At 34.4% G+C, this 20968-nt stretch overlaps 1 protein-coding gene across 1 annotated transcript; it reads left to right on the top strand.

The window, feature by feature from the left end:
• Positions 1-4543: 4543 nt before the first annotated feature.
• Positions 4544-7181, top strand: LOC107811213 (palmitoyl-monogalactosyldiacylglycerol delta-7 desaturase, chloroplastic). Its single transcript, XM_016636099.2, has 5 exons — positions 4544-5284; positions 5378-5518; positions 5622-5762; positions 6594-6700; positions 6806-7181. The coding sequence occupies exons 1-5, from the start codon at positions 4718-4720 to the stop codon at positions 7005-7007; spliced, it is 1158 nt and encodes a 385-aa protein (XP_016491585.1). The 5' UTR covers positions 4544-4717; the 3' UTR covers positions 7008-7181.
• Positions 7182-20968: the final 13787 nt, after the last annotated feature.

The raw sequence follows: 20968 nt of genomic DNA on the forward strand, positions 1-20968 counted from the left end.
CGTACCATTGCGTACTTTCAACACAATCTTTGCTAATATACCTTCCAAGTTTATCTTTCATTTGCAAGACTTGTATGAATGAATGACAAACTGTTACTACTAGATACTTATTGTTTAAAATAAACCAAACTAAGAAAAAACTTATATAAAGCAAACATTGCATGAGCATTGAAAATAAGAGTTGCACTACCCAAAAAAAAGGTAGAGAAAAGAAAATTAGTGCAATGCCGTGAGGTAGGGGCGCTTATCGGGCAGATTGAACGGATATTTACGTTTAACGGTTTGACTTATCGGTTATTTGTTTATAAATGTAATAATTCGCTAGCCAACCAATAAGACATCGGGCTGATTGATAACAAATTATCGATTATCGACCGGTTTATCGGCTAATCAAATAGACAATAAAAAAAATAATAGAGAATTAGAGATAAGGAAATTTTTTGGATGTGTCACCTTCGAATTGCATTCAATTACCATAGTGAACATTTGTCTTGAAGCTTATACCTAATTAAACATTTTGTCCTCGCCACTAAACAAACAGAAGAGACAGAAAACAGAACATAATCCGGATAATATAGGCAACAAAAGAAACAGGGTACGTATATGAAGCCATATTAAAATTTCTGACACAAAATTTTTCAAGTTATCCGCCTGGATCCTACTATACAAACAAAGGGCCTAGAAACTCACTTCCTCACAGGAATAACATTCAAATTCCAGCAGCTTTAGCTCATTCTGCCACAGAGATCAATTTAGATGATAATTTTTGGGACTGGAAATTCTTTTTTGTTTCTTCTCTCATATATCTTTTAATGTGTGCCACCCTTATTGGTCTCCCCATAAATTTCTATGGTTAAGGATATAGTGTTTCAAATAGTACTTTATATACCTATAGGTAAACGTATAAATATAAAAATTTTTAACATGTTAATAGTTTATCTCGATAAGGAAATTGAGTAATCCGTCCCCAAACCGTTAAGCCGTTAATTATAAAATCTTTATCCGTTCACCACCCTCTGGAGCGGAGGGTCTTTCGGAAACAACCTCTCTACCTCCCCAGGGTAAGGGTAAGGTCAGCGTACACACTACCCTTCCCAAACTCCACTTGTGGGATTCCACTGGGTTGTTGTTGTTGTTGTTCTTGATCCGTTTACCAACCATTACCCCGATAACCCGATACAATAAGCCAATAAATCAATTTTACGATTCGATTAACGATTACGGATCAGTTTTGAACCGCCCTACCGTTAGGCCCCAATTTCCTAACAACCTCAAAATATAGAAAGATAAGTGCAAAAGCATGGTGCTAAAAATATAGAGAAAACGTGTAAGAATTGAACGGGAAAGCAAAGAAGTGCCTCCTAATCGAGTATTTTGATAATGTCTCTCCAGTTCGTTCATTTTTCACTTGACATTTGCAATTCTATCTGCTTTTTCTCTTTCCTTCTTTACATAAAATCACCGACTTGGACCTCACCATATTTCAACATAAGAAGTTCCCAACTACTTCTACTTTCCTAAGAAAAACTTGATAACCTACTATTGTTGTGATGTGTCCACTAAAAACCTGGCCACGTAGCCGGGTGGGCCCTGGGGAGGGCGGGAGCCGGTAATGGTTTGGAGGGGCTAACCATTGTTGTGATATGTTCACTGACTTGTCAAAATATTTACACAGAGTCAGATTACTTATAAAGTCATATATAATTGTCTATGTTCAGCGTAGATGAGTAACTTTGAAAAGAGTACAGATAGATTATCTAAAAATATGCTAAGCATGTCAGTTTTGTCTTTTGCACGAGCACGATTAGTGAATATAGTTTAAATGTAATACTGCTAGAAAAATCTCACTTGCAAGCTTCAGCCTGAATAACTAGTTTGCTTTGCCTGATTGCCTCAACTAATTCTCAAAAATATATAAATAAATAAATTTAAAGCTTATTGAAATTATTAACTTTCCCATTCGTTTCATTATATTTAAAATTCTATATCACTACTAGAAATTTGGCCATTACCAACCACGGCCAACCGACCAACTTCGCTTGGTCAAAAAACTGGCCGCATAACCAACCGAAGCCGGTCGGTTTTTCAAAATATTTTATTTGTCAAAATTTATATTTTATGAAACCGACCAACTTCTGTCAGTTTTTTTCTGGGCAAAAATGCGGGAAACTATTTTTCCTTCCCGCAAAATTTATTTTTCAAGAAACCGATCAACTTTGGTCGGTTTTTCATTTAAAATAAATTATAATTAATATTAAAGAAAACGACCGATCATTCTAAAAAAACAACCGATTTCGGTTGGTAATTTTATTTTTTTTAATAGAACCGACCGAAATCGGTTGGTTATTTTCGCTCGAAAATGCAATTAAAGAATATAAATAAAATAAAATAAAGTCTTATGCCAAAATGCACCAATAGTCTAGTGGTAGAATAGTATCCTTACACATTATAGACTCCGGTTTGATTCCCAAGTCGGTCTGCTTTTGCGACATATATTTTTCTTTTTTGGTCATTTGTGGAATTTAATTGACCGACCGAATCGGTCGGTTGGCTCTACCGACCACATGATTACCGTCCAACACGAATCAGTCAGTTTTCGGTCATTTGTGGAATTTAATTGCCCAACGTAAATCGGTCGGACAATATCGACCGAAGTCGGTCGATTGGCTCTAACCGCCACGAATCGGTCGATTTTTGCCAATTACCTACCAACATCGGTCGATTTTGGCAGTCGGTTTTTCCCCTTTTTTTTAGCGGTATATATGCCCAAAAAAAGGACCACGAGACAAGAGCTTTGGTTGCTATATGCCCAGTCTTGGTACAGCTTGTGTCACCGGAAACTAAAAGAAATGTGAATCCAATGCAAAAGGCTTGAGATGCATGTATACTTTAAGTTAGTCCTCAGAATCTGAATATGGTGGACAAAATCCATCCTCATAAGTGTCTGGTGGATTGAACAAGGGCAAGTTTAGATCAGTACATCCAGGTACAAGGTCCAGATTGCAACGATAATCCTCACTGATCAACACTAGCATTGAGATGAAACTTTGACTGATAAAACCTCCTGCCAACATAAGTTTCAAAGTTCAGCATTGGACCTGTGAAATAGAGGTACTATAAATACAGTTTTACGCTAGGTTCTAATTCTGATTGTTTAAGGAACATGAAACATTTTGTGCATATGCAGAGGACTGAGAACAAATTTTTTTATGTACTTAACTTTTGTAAGTCAATTGGCATTCCACACAGCTATCCCCTGACGCAAACAAATAGAGAAAAAAGAAAAAAACTTGCAAGATAGTGCTGTGAGCCAAGGGAGAACTTATCCCAAATTGCCAAGAAAATTAAAGGGAGAAAAAAGAATGGAAGAAATCTGATGATTTTGTCAAGAGGCACACTTACTGATTAATTTAGTACTATTATGTGATCTGGAAATTCCTACACTCAGTTCTTCAAAAGAAGCAAGAAATTTACCATTAAAAGCAGTTCCAAAATCTTCATCAGGCACCAGATTGTTTCCAGATTATGGAAAAGTTTCGGTCTCTCCCTTGTCAGAAGCAGGTAGGTCTAGGTAAAAAGGTATTGAGAACTAATTCAATGAAAGCAAGTCATCTTTTCAGAAATGTAAAACATACTGCAGACGCTATAGTAACTATTTTCATGGTATACAGAAGTATAGGTTAAAGAAGATGAAACAGTTGTCTGTTTAGCAAGTAAAATTGCAACTCCCTAATTCAATTACCATACATTGATACTTCCTCTTAAGTAAATTACAAGATTTCGAAAGGCACGCAGAAAATATCCTATGAATCTTGTTCAGTTCTTTCTTCCCCTGCATATTTTTGTTGGTCAGTTGCTGGTCAACAATCTAGTTTGATCTTAATATTTCAACATTTTGTGCCCATAAACCATCAGACTCATCTCGAAGTATTAAACAAATTGGATAAATTTCAAGATCTTCAGGGTTGAAATAACAATAAGCAGTTATCTGTGAATTGTCATATATATTTAAGTACATTGAGTCATATACAGATCAAGAATGTTCTTTAATAAGTTGAAATAATTTGGAGCAAGACACCAACATATGTATATATAGCGAAGGGACTGGCATTGCTAGTTTGCTACATGGACGCACTTGTTGCAGCCGTTGCTGCTATTGTGCAAATGGAGTAGAGAGACACTTGGATAACGTAGCGTGAGAAATATAGAAACGCAACCACATAAACCAAAAAATAACATGGAGTTAGCAGAAATATCTCTAACACCAACTGCCCCAACCATAAATTTTCTGTCAAAAAAATCATGGGAGAGCAGATATTAAATTTCGGCTTAGACAAAAATTATAATCTTCTGATAAGTAAATTTTCAAATACCCGTGATCGAGGTATACATAAGCTGTTCGAGTTATCTTAAAAAGAAAAATAAAGGAAAGACAATCGTTTTCCCACGTAGGCGTCAAGTTGTGGCCCCACAAAAATCTACTATTGTATCTGCGGCCTCTAACTAACTAAATTTCCAATTATCCCAAAATCTTAAAAGCCCCACCGCCTTATCAGTAATATCACCTTCTTTGTCAAGTTGGCTCTCCGCCTCTATGTTGCAACTGAGGTGTTTTCACAACGTTAAATCTCCACCATAAACCCCCTTCTACTCTATGTTTCTCATTTCCATTATATAAGCCAAAGAAACCCCAACCAAACAATTGCCAAGCCCAAATATGGCCCTCTTTGCACCACCGCCGTCCAAGTCTAAGCCTTACCCATTTTCGCCGCTTCCTCAACCAATTCATAGGCCGGCGAGAAGCTTCTCCCCTGCTCAACCAACAAAGAATGTAAATACCCTATCATATAAGTCAACAAAAACAAGCGTACTTAACAAGTGGAATGGCTATAGTTTGGAAGGAAAAGTTAGGATCAGCAGAAGAGTAATGTCAATTGTGAATGCAGCATCGACGACAGTATCAGAAAATGGAAAAGAATCAAGCTTTAACAGAATTCTGTTTTCTGATGTAGTGGTGAAGCGGCCTAGGAATGTACTTTTTGGTAGGCAGTGGAATTCAGTGGATTTGGGCTCAGCTGCTGTGGTTGTGGCTATGCATTTGCTCTGTCTACTTGCACCCTTTAACTTCAATTGGGCTGCTGTTGGAATTGCATTTGGCTTATATATAGTAACTGGACTTTTGGGGATTACTCTTTCTTTTCACAGAAACCTCTCTCACAGAAGTTTCAAACTTCCCAAGTGGTTAGAATACTTTTTTGCCTATTGTGGTGTCCAAGCACTTCAGGTAAATAAAATCAGTGCGTTAATTTTATCTAGTACAGTATTTGGCTTTTATAATTTCACTGTGGTTTATATTTGTTGATATGTGTGATTGTAGGGAAATCCAATTGATTGGGTGAGTACTCATAGGTATCATCATCAATTTTGTGATTCTGATAAAGATCCTCACAGTCCTATTGAAGGATTTTGGTTCAGTCATATGAGTTGGATGTTCGATACTGACACCATTGTTGAGAGGGTAATTGCTTCATTCTACTGTATCTTTATATATAGTACTACAAAATATAGAAATTTTTTGTGTATTAATTGTGTTTGTTTATTATGTCTTTTTTAATGTGTAGACAGGAAAGCCCAACAATGTGGGGGATTTGGAGAAGCAGCCTTTCTATCAGTTTGTTCGTGACACTTACGTTTTCCATCCCGTCGTACTTGCAGCTCTGTTATATGCAATGGGAGGATTTCCTTATATTGTTTGGGGCATGGTAAGTGCAGCTTTTCTTCCTCTGCACAACTGCTTTTGTGGAGAAACCTTTCATTTTCCCCTTTCAACATTTTGGGAAAACAATTGGAATGGGGAAAAGGATGATTTTGTTGATAGAACTTATACTAGTATGATTTAATTTCCACATAGACAACCCTGAAGCTTGAAATACCATATGTGCAAATGAGTAAAAGGAAATTTACATAAGGTGGTGTGGCTTATGAAGTTTGCTGTTTAATTTGTTTCTATTTAGGTATTTTTGATTTTTTTTTTTTGTTGGTATTTATAACAATGTTTAGAAAGTATTATCTTTTCAAATATCCCAATATGTTTATGTGTCTGCCAGCCTAACTCAAGTTGTGAGCCAATCTTGTGTAAGAAAACTGACCGTTAATAGAGGCGGACCCAAAATTTTAATACGATATTTTGTTCAATCATTGCCCCTAAAGGCTTTTAGCGTTCAGGATGCCAAGCGATTTAATTTAATCATTTTTATGATATATACATAACATATACAAGACTTCTGTCGTAGTTTACGAGGTCCGGTGACCCCTCAATATAATACATAGTTCCGCCTCTGCCCGCTAGAGTACTGTATTTTCATCATGTGTCAAATCTCCCAACGGTTTTGGATATTTCTACCCGCCTAACTCAAGTTGTGAGCCAATTTTGTGTGTTAGACAATTGCTGTTGTATCTCTTGTTAGGGTCCTTAATTTTTTTGATAAAACGAACAACAGGACAAGCTTATTCAAGTGTGAATTCGTTGCTATTATGCATCTAGTGCTAGGAGATTTTGAAATTTCATTTGCTAAATTTGCTGGGGCATGTAGGGGGTGAGAATTGTGTGGGTATACCACATAACTTGGCTGGTAAATTCAGCATGCCATGTTTGGGGAAAGCAGGCGTGGAATACTGGTGACCTTTCAAGGAACAACTGGTATGCATCGTTAATTTTTTATTGTTCGTGTATAAAAGTTAAACTCAATCCATTTTCGCCCCCTTTTTTGGACTCCCTCGAGATAATTGATTTGATACAATGTAGGTGGGTGGCGTTGCTTGCATTTGGAGAGGGTTGGCACAACAACCACCACGCATTTGAGTATTCGGCTAGGCATGGCTTAGAATGGTGGCAACTTGACATGACTTGGTATGTAGTAAGGTTTCTTCAAGCTATTGGATTGGCCTCTGATGTCAAGTTGCCAACTGACACTCATAAACAGAGGCTGGCTTTAGCTGACAGTTAGGACAAAATACAATATTGTTTGAGGTTCAACTTCGTCGAAGTTTATCACATGAAATTGAGATTTTTCAGTAATTTGTTGCCTACTAAGGTGACTATACATTGAGCACACGGGTGAAGCTTCTTTCTTCTGCTCCTCATTTTGGAACTTCTTAGAATGAAAACCACATTTGCTCAATTTGCTAGCACTTTTGCCATAGTTTCCATTAAAGTTGATAGCTGTTATACTATGGAAAATTGTCAGTTCCTTTAATTTAAGAAGCAGATGGTTATGCGAATGGCGGCTCGTAGCATTTGCCAAGGGAAATTAGGCTTGCTAGCATCATAGCATATTCTAAAAGGGTTGCATAGGTTAATAAGGGGATTGTATTAGAGATCATATCTTAATTGTATGTCTGCGTGCTGATGACAATATGCTGAATTACACTGTTAGTAAATAACAAAATAGTTGTCACAGAATAAATCCCAACTAATGAAGAATGTATTTTTCAGATAACCTGACGAAGTCTAGTCTTGAGAATGTAAGGTACATTTTAGAAAGGCGAAATACATAATACGCCCCTTTAAGTTGTCCTCAACGATGAGCCAGACACCTCAATTGACCCCTTTATTATTTAAACACTTCAAGTGACTGTTAAGTAAATCAAATAGACACTGCAGCAGACTAGATGCGTGAGTTACACTTGCCGATGACGTGTCAAATGAACCAATTAAACAATGACACGTGTAATTTATAATTAAAAAATCTGAATTTGTAATTAACAAAGAAATACACTTAAAGAAAAGAAAAAAAAAAAACTTTTTTCCTATATCACCCATACACCACACAGAACCATCCAATTCGGCCACCATTTTCCTATCAAAACGAACTAAGGCTGGCAAGTGGGCCGATCCAGGCCCGGGACCGGCCCAGGACCGCGGGCCAGACGGGCCAAACGGCTAAACGAGCCAGGACCGTTTGGTCCGGTTTTAGCGGGCCTGGTCCGGTCTCGTGGGCCGGTCCTATGATTGGACCCGTCAGGTTCGGGACCGTTTGGCCCGGGACCGGCCCGGTCCCTTAGCGGGCCTAGCGGGCCCAACGGCTATTTTTTTTTACCGTTGGACTGTCAAAAATAGCCGTTGGCTATTTATGAAATAGCCATTTAACCCCTCAACTTTATTTTAATCCCAAACTTTTTATAATTACACTTTTTTCCTATTTTCAACTATAAATACCCCACCATTATTTTATTTTTTCTTACAAAATCATCAATCTATCACAATCTCTCTCTAATTTACTTCTACTATTGCTTACTTTATTGTTACAATTTGTGAAACAATTGTGAAGTTGGTGAATTGAAGTCTTCAACGATAATCAATTTCCAACAAGTTGTTCGTCAATTCGGTAAACTCGTTCCAACTCTTAACTTTTAATATTATAATTTTGTTTGTTTTATTTACTTTGCTTGATTAATTAAGATGGCTTATTCCTTAAAAAATATGTTTAGTAAAAAATAAGAAAAAATTGAAGAGTGGTGAATCTAGTGGCCAATATGTTCCTCCTCCACTTCCCCCGGCTCCCCGACCCAAACATGTTACCCGTCCTACACCTCCTATTCTTGATAGCGATAATAGTTTATTACAATTTACCGAGAGTCAATTTTTTCATAATATTGCACCCGGTGAACAATTAAACCATGAATATATGAATGCTCTTTATGGTAATCCAACTATTGATGAAAATGATGATGAAGAAATAGATTTGATGAAACGCAACCGGATGATGATACACCCACTAGTCCTGCTCCTGAAGTTAACCCAACTAATAATAATTTAGATGATCCCCCATCTGACCCTCCTATTAGTGCCCCTACTTTTTCTAGACAACCTCCTAAACGGGCAGAAACATCTCTTGTTTGGCAATTTTTTACTCAACTAAGAAAAAAAATAGGGCTAAGTGTAAAACTTGTGGCAAAGAGTTAGTTTTTCAATATGTTGGAAGTCGGGGGGAGGGGGGACAGGAAGTTTGACTAGACACATATTGCTACACCCTCAAGATAAAGCTAGATATTTTCGTATGAAAGCTTTGGCTGAGGGGACAAGTGTACCTAGTCAGGCTGACCTTAGTACCGGGTCAAATCAATTTCAACCGGGAATTAACACTGTTACCGGTGGTATTTTATATTATGATCCAAAAAAAGATCGGGAAGAATTGGCAAAAATGGTCACTGTTATGTGCTTACCCTATAGTTTTCCTTCTAACCCCCACTTTGTGCATTATATTAGAAAAATTTATAATCCTACTTATAAATGTTTTCCTCGCACAACCGTAAAGAGTGATATTTATAAATATAAACATGAATATGAACAATATTTGCGCTATTTATTTACTCATATAAATTGTCGTCTTGTTATTACAACTGATATTGGTAGAAGTGGTAATGACTATGATTACCTTACTGTTACCAGTCATTGGATTGATGAGCATTGGATAATGCAAAAGCGCATTATTGCTTATAGAATAATTAATTCACGTCACACAGGGCAGTTTATTTCTAGCATGATTGCGAATATTTGTAGATATTGGCACATCTTGATTAGTTTCTTTTTCTTCTCAATGGTGGTATTAGCACCTTGTTGTGCTCATTCCATACGGGGGAGGAAGACTAAGAAAGATATTATCATGATTTTTAATGCTATAATAAAAATATAACGCATTGATTTGAATATCTCTTTACAATATTTCTGTTCTTTTATATCTTAAGCTATACATATAGTATAATATAGTATAGTATAGTATACATATAAGCTTATATTTATACTATACTATAGTCTATACTATATATACATCTCATAAGATATATAAACTATATTCGATATACTATATATACATCTTAAGATATACTATATATACTATACTATATATACATCTTAAGATATACTATATATACATAGTATACTAGATATACTAGATATATATAGTAGATATACATGTATATATAGTATATCTTAAGATGTATATATAGTATATAAATCGAATATAGCTTATATATAGTAAGATGTATATATATTATAGTATAGTATAGTATACATATAAGCTTATATTTATACTATACTATAGTCTATACTATATATACATCTCATAAGATATATAAACTATATTCGATATACTATATATACATCTTAAGATATACTATATATACTATACTATATATACATCTTAAGATATACTATATATACTATACTACATATACATCTTAAGATATACTAAGTATATATATATATATATATATATATCTTAAGATGTATATATAGTATAGTATAGTATATATATATATAAGCTTATATATATATGTATATCGAATATATCGAATATAGCTTATATATCTTAAGTTGTATATATAGTATATACTATACTATACTATAATATATATACATCTTACTATATATATTATATATATCTTAAGATGTATACTATCGAATATGACTTATATACTATGTATATATAGTATAGTGTGTGTATATATAAGATGTATATATAGTATATATATATATATATATATATATATATATATATATATATATATATATATATATATATATATATATCTTAAGATGTATATATAGTATAGTATATATATATAAGCTTATATATATATATATGTATATCGAATATATCGAATATAGCTTATATATCTTAAGTTGTATATATAGTATATACTATACTATACTATAATATATATACATCTTACTATATATATTATATATATCTTAAGATGTATACTATCGAATATGACTTATATACTATGTATATATAGTATAGTGTGTGTGTATATATATATATCTTATATATATATATATATATATATCTTAAGATGTATATATAGTATATCTTAAGATGTATACTATAGAATATGACTTATATACTATGTATATATAGTATAGTGTGTGTGTGTGTGTGTGTATATATATATATATATATATATATATATATATATATATATATATATATATATATATATATCTTAAGATGTATATATAGTATATAAATCGAATATAGCTTATATATCTTAAGATGTATATATAGTATAGTATAGTATATATATATATATATAGCTTATATATATATATATGTATATATAGTATAGTATATCGAATATACTATGTATATATAGTATAGTGTGTATATAATTATATATATATATATATATATATATATATATATATATATATATATATATATATTATATATATATATATATATATTATATATATATACTATAATATACTATATATATACTATAATATATATATACATAGTTTATAAGTCATATTCGATAGTATACATCTTAAGATATACTATATATATATAGCTTATATATCTTAAGATGTATATATAGTATATTTTAAGATGTATACTATGTATATATAATATAGTATATATATATATATATATATATATATATATATATATATTTTAAGATGTATATATAGTATATAAATCGAATATAGCTTATATATCTTTATTACTATTTTTTTCTCTAACTTCTATAAAAAAAAATTAAAAATAGAAAGTATCTGTTGAGCCCGCTTAGGCCCGTTTGGGCCCGTTTATGCCCACTTAGGCCCGAGACCGGCCCACCAATAAGCCCGCGAAGCCCAGGACCGGACCGCATAGGACCGGCCCACTTAGGACCGGGCCCGCGAAGCCTACTTAGGACCGGGCCCGGCCCACTTGCCACCCCTAAAACGAACACTCCCCTCATTCTCTCTAAAATCATTAGCTTCCCTAGTTTTGATTATCCATATACAACCATTTTATCACTCCCCACTGTCATAGACCCACCTGATCTCCATCCCACAACCATAGATTCATCAGATTGCAAATAAATCAAGAAAGCTCAACGATTCGGAAAGGAAACCAACCTACCCTCAAGAACTCGCCCAGAAAGGCTCCTTCAAAATTTAATTTGCTCCACCTTCGAAGTTGCATCAATTTGACTTGTTATTAGAATTTCTTGCCTTTTTAGTATTTATGGCATTAAAGAGCGGTGCAATACAGCAATAGAATGATTTTGAAGGTGGAGATTTTGTATTTAATGGATATATATGAATTTTTGTTTATAGGGGGCTATGGTGCATTCATGAAAAGAAACACCAGGAAGAAAAAAATCGAAGAAGAAGAAGATAGGAAGAAGAAAGATGAATGCTTTGTGTTTGTAGGTTTGGTTTTAATGGTGAAAAGAGAGACGGTGAAGAAACAAAGAAGAAAGACTGCGATTGTTGAAGAGAAAGTGGTAATTAGGTATCTCAATTTGGGAATAAAATTAGACTAAGGAAAAATTAGGAATTACACCCATTTATTACCGCTAAAAATGGGTTAAAATTTGAGACAACTTGCTGTTACATGAGTGTGCAACACGCGATATGCCAAGTCATGCGTGGGTGTTTAGTTGATACTCTTAATAGACACATGCGGTGTTTAGTTGGTCATTGGCTTAGCTAGGGCGTTTGGCTTATCGTTGAGGACAACTTAAATGGATGATTTATGTATTTCGCCTTTTAGAAACGATCAACAAATCGAGAACCTTACACAATTTTTGATTAAAAAATACATATATTCCTGTCTTTAATACATGTCTCAATTATTTCCTAATATTCTTTTACACTTATCTCCCTGTTATATTTATGAGAAATTTTCAGAAAGTACTTTTGTTTAGTAGATATTAACTTCCTATAGCTATTATATACATAATTATTTACTATAGCTATTATTTAGTTATTACGCGACTCTATTTGTTGAAATCGCGCTACGCCTAAAAAAATAGAGGAGTCCAACTGTGCGACTGTATTCGCGCTATTGTATTCATGAATACAGTAGCGAAATTCGCATAAAAAATGGGGGAGTCTAGCTGTTTAATAACGGAAAGAGAATCAATTAGCGTGTATCACTCCTAATTAAACTCAATAAAATTATTTCTATATAAATTCGCTGCTACGCGATTGTATTCATTGTATTTGCGCTATTGTATTCATGAATACAATAATAAAGGAGTCCATTTGTGCGATTGTATTCGCTGTATTCGCGCTACTGTATTTATGAATACAGTAGCAGAATTTGCCTAAAAAATAGGCGAGTCCAGTTGTTTAATAACGGAAAGAGGATCAATTAGCGTGTATCACTCCTAATTTAACTCAACAAAATCAATGCTATATAAATTTTGTTGCTATTGTGTTGTATTCCATGTATTCGCACGATTGTATTTATAAATACAATGAGGTAATCAAGAAATAGGATGTATACCGTTCTATTCAATTCGACTGTATACATTGTACTCAATTCACAAATATTCATTATTCACTATTATACATTGTATTCAATTCACTGTATTTAATCCGACTGTATTCAAACAATAAAAAATCACAAAACACAGTGATATTCGACTGTATTCAGAAAATATAGACCTTCAAAATACATAAATACAAGTAAAAAGATAATGTATTTATGCAAAAAAAAATATTTGAGTGTATTTGTACAGAATATAATGTATTTGTATCATTGTGTGTGACTAAAAAAGCAAAGAAGAAAAGAAAGTTCGTCGGAGATGGCTTTTTACGGCCAAGCAAAATACTGTACACATTGTATTAAAACTAAAAATAGAGACGAATAAAAATCCGGCCCTCAAATCTTCTCCGGCATAGCTATGGCCAGATAAGTTCGTCTAAGAGTGTCACACCCCCTTTTACCCCACAAAAGATATGTGTATGAATTGTTGTGGGTTAAAGAGTTTTTCCAATTAAAGTGACAAATTTGAGTAGGGATTATTTTATTTACAGAGCCGCCACTTGGAATTAATTTTTTGGGTGTTCCAAGTCACATTTTATTTGAATCCTTATTCAAAGGAAGATTTGACTCTTTTATTATTGGTCTGCGAAAATAAAGTCTGGGTAAGGAATTTTGTTGACCGGGGAGAAGGTGTAAGGAATTTCCCAAGTCCCGTGGTTCAAGCACGGTCGCTTTATTAACTACAACTTTGCTTGAATTAATTTTGGATAAATAGTGATTTATTGATTTTCATGTTTAATCTATCCGCTTTTAATTATTAAAATATAAAATTATCTTTGAAACGAATCACGTGTGTGAATCCATTTTGTTTGTTATGCCAAACTCTTGTCACGCGTACGTGTACACAATTAATAGAATTTTATTATTAAGATTGTTTTGGCCATAGTTAACACATCAGTTTGATTTTTGGAAATCACAATTATGCCACGCGAACGTATACATAATCGCGATAAACTAATTAAAGGCGTACCTAAAGCACTCTATCAATGTTCATTATTCTTCCTATATATTTGAGATTATTGTAAGGTCATAAATTATGAAATTGCTTGTAGAAGAAGTGTATGATTTTAGATATTTGAATAAATAAACCGTCATATACCAATACCCTACAATCCAATAATTGAAGCCCAAACTTATTAGGGTCCTAATCGTCCCAACTTTAAAGCAAGTTTGAATACCATATTTCCAGAAACATGATTAAGTATATAGCATTTAAGGACTAATTTATATTATTATTTATAAAGTTTAAAGGCAAATAAATAAAATCACATGAAATAATATTAAAAGAATAGAGGAAAGAATAAACCTTTAATGCAAAATTTCCAATTAAATGAGTTTCCAAGAACAAGTACAGTAACTCAAACTAACGTCGAACAAGCATAAGCGAAGAAGAACATCAAAGCTAGTGAACGGAGTTCCAACGGAATCCTCGACCTCGACTATTGACTTCACTTTTTGGCGTATAAAAAGGGATGTTATGAAGTATTTTTGTTGGGTTTTGGTTGATGAATAGCTAGATAGTTCGAAAAGAAGAGACGAAGAAAGAATGACACGAGTAGAAATTCTCTTAGCATAGAAGAAGAACACAAAATTCTCTCAATTCCCTCCTCTATTTTTTTCTTCTCTTTCTCCTCACATTTCTCTTCTATTTATAGAAAAAAAATTCTGAATATTTTCAGATTTGTTTTAAAATTCTATTATTTTATTATTTTTTAATTAAAAAGAATTCTCACTTCCCATTTTTCTTCTTTTTTTAAAAAAATAATTCCCCACTTTCCTTTACCTTTATTTTTTTCCACTTATTTTACTTTTATTTTTTTAATTTCCACTTATCTTATCTTTTTTTAATTTCCACTAATCTTACTTTTCTTTTTATAAATTTCTACTTTCTTTTACTTTTTTAAAAGAAAAATTCAGCTACCTTTACTTTTATTTTTTAATTCCAACTTTCTTTTACTTTTTATTTTTTAAATTTTCACATTCTTTTACTTTTATTTATTTAATTTTTTACTTTCTTTTACTTTTTAAAAAAATAATAATTTTCACCTACTTTTACTTTTACTTTTTTATTCCATACTTTTAATTTTTCTATTATTTATTCCCATCCAAAAATTTAAAAAGTATTTAATTTTTTTGGTTTTATTTTAATTTATTTTATTTTAAAATAAATATAAAAAATAAAAATAATACTAATAGTAATAATTTGAACTTTTAAATTATTTTTAATTCTTATCCTATGTAAAAAAAAATGTAACAAAGCTAGAAAAATATATACTAAATTTCTAAAATTATTTACATAGTAGAAGGTGGTAAAAATTCAAATATAGTAAAACATTAGGCGCTCACAGCTGCCCCTCTTTGCTTGGAAACATGAAGAGTTTTTAGGAAAAGACTAGGTGAACCCTGTGACTAATTTTTGACCAAACCGTTATTCAAAAGGAAAAAAAATAAAAGATAGGGTGCAACCGAGTCCTGATTTTGGACAGCCTACATATCCCGGGTTATAGGAAATCAGGTCACGTGTAGTTCCAGGAGAATGGTGGAATGATGAGTTGAGGAGTCGAGTGAGGTTCCGCCGAGGCTCCGGTCCGCGGTCCTGCTATTATAAAAAAGAAACTAAACAAGCCTATCAGCTATGAGTTACAAGATTCCTATCTATGAGTCTTCTGAAACTTGATCTTGAGTCTGGACTGGTTCTTCATGCAGACTCTGATCTAAACCTTGATGCTAGCTAGCTGTAGGGGCTAGTTCATTGTTCTATAGCTTCTTCTAATGAAAGCGGGACTCCAATGCTCGTGGCTTCAGTCATGTCTTGAGCATTCCACATCTTTTCAACTACTTTTGTATTTTGGATTCACCTAATTTTTCTTTTCTTTTATTATAAATCGAGACTTCTTCTTTTGGCCATCTCGAACCCTGTGCCTCGAGGTAAAACCTACTCAGACACCAAAACAAACAAACAAACGAAATTTTTCTGCCTCAATTTGCACTAGGAAAATTTTGTGAGTTACTGTAACAAAATTATAAACTACTTCTTTAGTGAAAGCAATAAAAGGTCCGGAATGGTGTACCCAAAAAAAAAATAGAGACTAGGGAATGGAAACCCTATGTCTAAAATGAAAGAAACTAAGGAGTGGAGATCCTATATTGGAAAAGCGACCAGGGATTGGTGTACCCTGTATTATGGAAAAAGAATGTAATCAAGGGTTGGTACCCTGTATTACGGAAAAAGAATGTAATCAAGGGTTGGTACCCTGTATTACTGAAAAGAATGTAGCCATGGGATGGCGTCCTGTATTACTGAAAGGAAATGTAATCAGGGGTTGGTACCCTGTATTACTAAAAAAAATGTAGCCATGGGATGGCGTCCTGTATTACTGAAAGAAAATGTAACCAGGGGATGGCACCCTGTATTACGGAATGGAAATGTAACCAGGGGATGACACCCTGTATTGCGGAAAAGAAATGTAACCAGGGGATGGTGCCCTGTATTACTGAAATAAAAATGAATCCCCTGGACGAAAAGTTTCTACCTAGGTTAAGCTCCGAAAAGCGAGCCTGGGCGAAGAGTACTTCTACCCGGAACTATGAGCTGGATCCCCCTAGGCGAAAAGGTTCTACCTGGGTTAAGATACGTAAAATAACCTGAGCAAAGAGTACTTCTACCCGGAACTATGAGCTGGATCCCCCTAGGCAAAAAGGTTCTACCAGGGTTAAGCTACGAAAAATAACCTGAGCGAAGAGTACTTCTACCTGGAACTATGAGCTGGATCCCCTTGGGCGAAAAGGTTCTACCTGGGTTAAGCTACGAAAAACATCCTGGGCGAAGAGTACTTCTACCCGGAACTATGAGCTGGGTCCCCCTAGGCAAAAAAGTTCTACCTGGGTTAAGCTACGTAAAACATTCTGAGCGAAGAGTACTTCTACCCGGAAACTATGAGCTGGATCCCCCTAAGCGAAAAGGTTCTACCTGGGTTAAGATACGTAAAATATCCTGGGCGAAGAGTACTTCTACCCGGAAACTATGAGCTGGATCCCCCTAGGGGAAAAGGTTCTACCTGGGTTAAGCTACGTAAAACAACCTGAGCGAAGAGTATTTCTATCCGGAACTATGAGCTGGATCCCCCTAGGCGAAAAGGTTCTACCTGGGTTAAGCTACGTAAAACAACCTGAGCGAAGAGTACTTCTACCCAGAACTATGAGCTAGATCCTCCTAGGCGAAAAGGTTCTACCTGGGTTAAGCTATGTGAAATAACCTGAGCGAAGAGTACTTCTACCCGGAACTATGAGCTGGATCCCCCTAGGCGAAAAGGTTCTACCTGGGTTAAGCTACATAAAATACCCTGAGCGAAGAGTACTTCTACCCGGAACTATGAGCTCGATCTCCCTAGGCGAAACGGTTCTACCTGGGTTAAGCTATGAAAATGAGAGGTATAGACAGTAGTGATGCATGCTGAAAAATAAAATAAAATGGAAATTTTGAGGGACTTACCTTTGGTGATATTCGTCCTTTGAGAATCACCATTCTGCATTGCTTTGTTCCTGATTCAAACAAAGAAAAACTGTGAGTTTTCAAAGTGGTGGTTGGTTTGCGGCCTTGATGCCCTAAGTAGCTTGAAGTCACGGCCACTGCTGTAGAAGAACTGATTCTTCCAGTATGGTACTGAGATGCTTGGATTCTCTGTATAGCTTCCTGGAGACCTTGGCTCTCCGATGTTGCCCCCGACTGTTTCATATCCGGATGTCCATGGTACCGCTAACCCTTTTCCCTAAGGCAAGGCAAATTTCCTTTAAAATAGAACTTAGTTGTCTTGCAACTAGTACCAGTTCGTGTCTGTAGTGCTCATCAACTTTCCTCACGAAGCAAGTCTTGCTTAGGCGAAAAAAGACATTAGATAGTCACTGTAAAAATAATAGCCAAAAAAATATATAAAAACTGTATATATATATATATATATACATACACATTCGTGAGGAAAGAAAAATTATATGTAAAGGAAAACATATATATACATTCTTTATGTTATATACAAAAATTATACAGTTTTATACACTTTTTCGACTATCATATGTAATTAGTTTTTGGCGCGGGCTAAAAGTGACAACACCCCAATAGTGGATATATATATATATATATATATATATATATATATATATATATATATATATATATAGAGAGAGAGAGAGAGAGAGAGAGAGAGAGAGAGAGAGAGAGAGAGAGAGAGAGAGAGAGAGAGAGAGAGAGAGAGAGAGAGAGAGAGAGAGAGAGAGCGAGAGAGAGAAAGTATATATACACTATATAATATTATATAGTATAGTATATACATATTTTATACACAATTGATACATATTGTGCAAGTGTAGTTTTGTATAAAAATTATATATAAACTGTTATATGTGTATAGAAGATATATATATTTATAGTTATACAGTATTTAAAAGTTTTATATACAGTATTTTTCGAGTTTGATAATGTATTCTTAGTGTATTCCGAGCGTATTATATATTTTAAGTGTATATATATATATTTGTTCAACAATATATAAAAAAGTGTCTATACACACTATAGTAGTGTATAATATGTATAGTACGTGTACAATCTATACATCACCTTCTTCCTCTTCTTCTTATATCATGGATAATTTTGCTTATGCAATATTATATTTTCTAGATTGGATCACTAAAAATTTAATTCTTTTTTGTAAAAGATAAAAAAGGGATTGTAATTTGTGTATAATAGGAAGTAGTTTGGTGGTTGTGGAGAAGACAATTGGGTTTCTTCTTCTTTTTTGTAATGACCATCTTGACCACCACACATATCACACATATTCTGTGAGACCCCAGGTGTTTCACTCTTCTCTTACGTAATATACGTAACGTGGCGTGGTTATATTAGGTATATATGATTGGGTATAGCACATTGGGAGAATAAGACTGAAAATGTGTGGTAATATCAAGGAACTAAACTAAAGCTTTAAGTCAAAGGAATCCCTTAAACAAAGGTTCATGGTTAAAGAAATGGCTCGGGTAGCACCCCGCGCGTTCGGAAGGTTTAAGTTAACTTGCACCTGTGGGATAAGACTAAGAGTGTATAATATGCGAATATAACCATAGATTCATGAAATATAATCACTTTAGGATATATAACACTTAACCTAACCGATCTTGTGAAAAATCCCTCCAGAATCGCCCTAATCCGAGTTCCAAAAATCTGAAACGAAAATGATGAAATGACCATTTTTGGTCCTTAAACATTCTGCCCAGTTTCCGCTTCTGTTGACATATTTGCGCTTCTGCGAAGCCGCTTTTGCGAGACCCTTCTCGCTTCTTCAAAAGACCACTGCCAACAACCCCATCGCACCTGCGGACTCCTTTCCGCTTCTGTGCATTCGCAGGTGCGATGCAACCTGCGCATCTGCGAAAGCAGTCGCTTCTGCGCCTCCCTTTCCCACTTCTGCGGTTCCGCAGGTGCGGGAAATTTTTCGCACCTGTGACCACTGCCATGCCCTTCCATATTTGCTTACGCGGTGAAATCCTCGCTTCTGCATCCAAAATTCTGCAGGTGCGATTCCAACAGCTGCATTTTTAGCCTAATTAGGAATATCTTAAATCATAAAATCATCAAAAATATTTTTTTAATCTTTCATTTAGTGTATTTTAGGATCTTAATTGCATTTAGGAATTAATCTTACGTTAAAAGCATTGTTAAAATAAAAATCACAAAACAAATTACATTAGTTTGCTTCCTTTACATTTTTTGACTAATCAACTAGTTTAATTTGGTCCAATTTCTAATCAAGTCATTTTTGCAAAATAGATTCAATTGGATTTAAAATGGCTAAGATTGAAAAGAGAATCATTTAACTAATTAAGGAAATGGATGAAATTGGGTCAGTCGTGTTTTCGATTAGGGCTAACGAAATGCAGCAGCCCAGTTATAGAAACCACCCGCCCATCCCTATTAGGTCCAACCTGGCCCAGCTCTTCTACTAAACCAAATGACACTGTTTGGGCATCGTTTAATCCCAACCATCCCTCAAAATCAATCCAACTATCACGAACTGATTATACTTTTTTCTTATAACTATCCGAACCGGGTCCCCTAACCCTCAAAACCCTTCACACACTCCCTCTTCTATTCTCTCTCGTGCCCCACCTTCCGCCGCCGCCGGAAATCGCCTACGGCGACGACACCACACCAAACCACACCAAATTATCACGCCACAACCCCCAGCCTCCCCTCTTCACTAAACTACCATTAATTTTCCCAAAATCCCCACCAAATTTCACAAAATTTTAGATCTGGAAATCGCAAGAACCCTAGTTTGCCTATTTCTCGATTCCTCAGTGGACTCAACTCGTGTTCACCTAGAACCTACGTCGATTGATTGTTCTTGACAAGAACAATTAATTGACGTTGGTTTTGGTTCATTCCAAAGCCGCCGAATTTTGGACAAATGATTATGAATTGGTCGGAGTTGTTCTGGAAATCCTTTCAGTCATTTCGTTTGAGCTTAATTAGGTAATCCCATACCTTTTATTTTGATTAATAATTCCTCTTCTTCATCATCATTTTTCTTTTCTTCTATTTTTCTTTGTTGTTTCTTCCTTCTTTCATTTCCTCAAGTCAATTAGTGTTT

Source organism: Nicotiana tabacum, chromosome 4, assembly GCF_000715075.1.
Source record: "Nicotiana tabacum cultivar K326 chromosome 4, ASM71507v2, whole genome shotgun sequence".
Taxonomy (NCBI): Eukaryota; Viridiplantae; Streptophyta; class Magnoliopsida; order Solanales; family Solanaceae; genus Nicotiana; species Nicotiana tabacum.

Coding starts and splice junctions, on each gene's coding strand:
- LOC107811213 (XM_016636099.2), top strand. CDS start 4,718: ATGGCCCTCTTTGCACCACCGCCGTCCAAGTCTAAGCCTTACCCATTT. Junction 5,519..5,621: donor CTGACACCATTGTTGAGAGG/GTAATTGCTTCA, acceptor TTTAATGTGTAG/ACAGGAAAGCCCAACAATGT. Junction 6,701..6,805: donor GACCTTTCAAGGAACAACTG/GTATGCATCGTT, acceptor GATACAATGTAG/GTGGGTGGCGTTGCTTGCAT.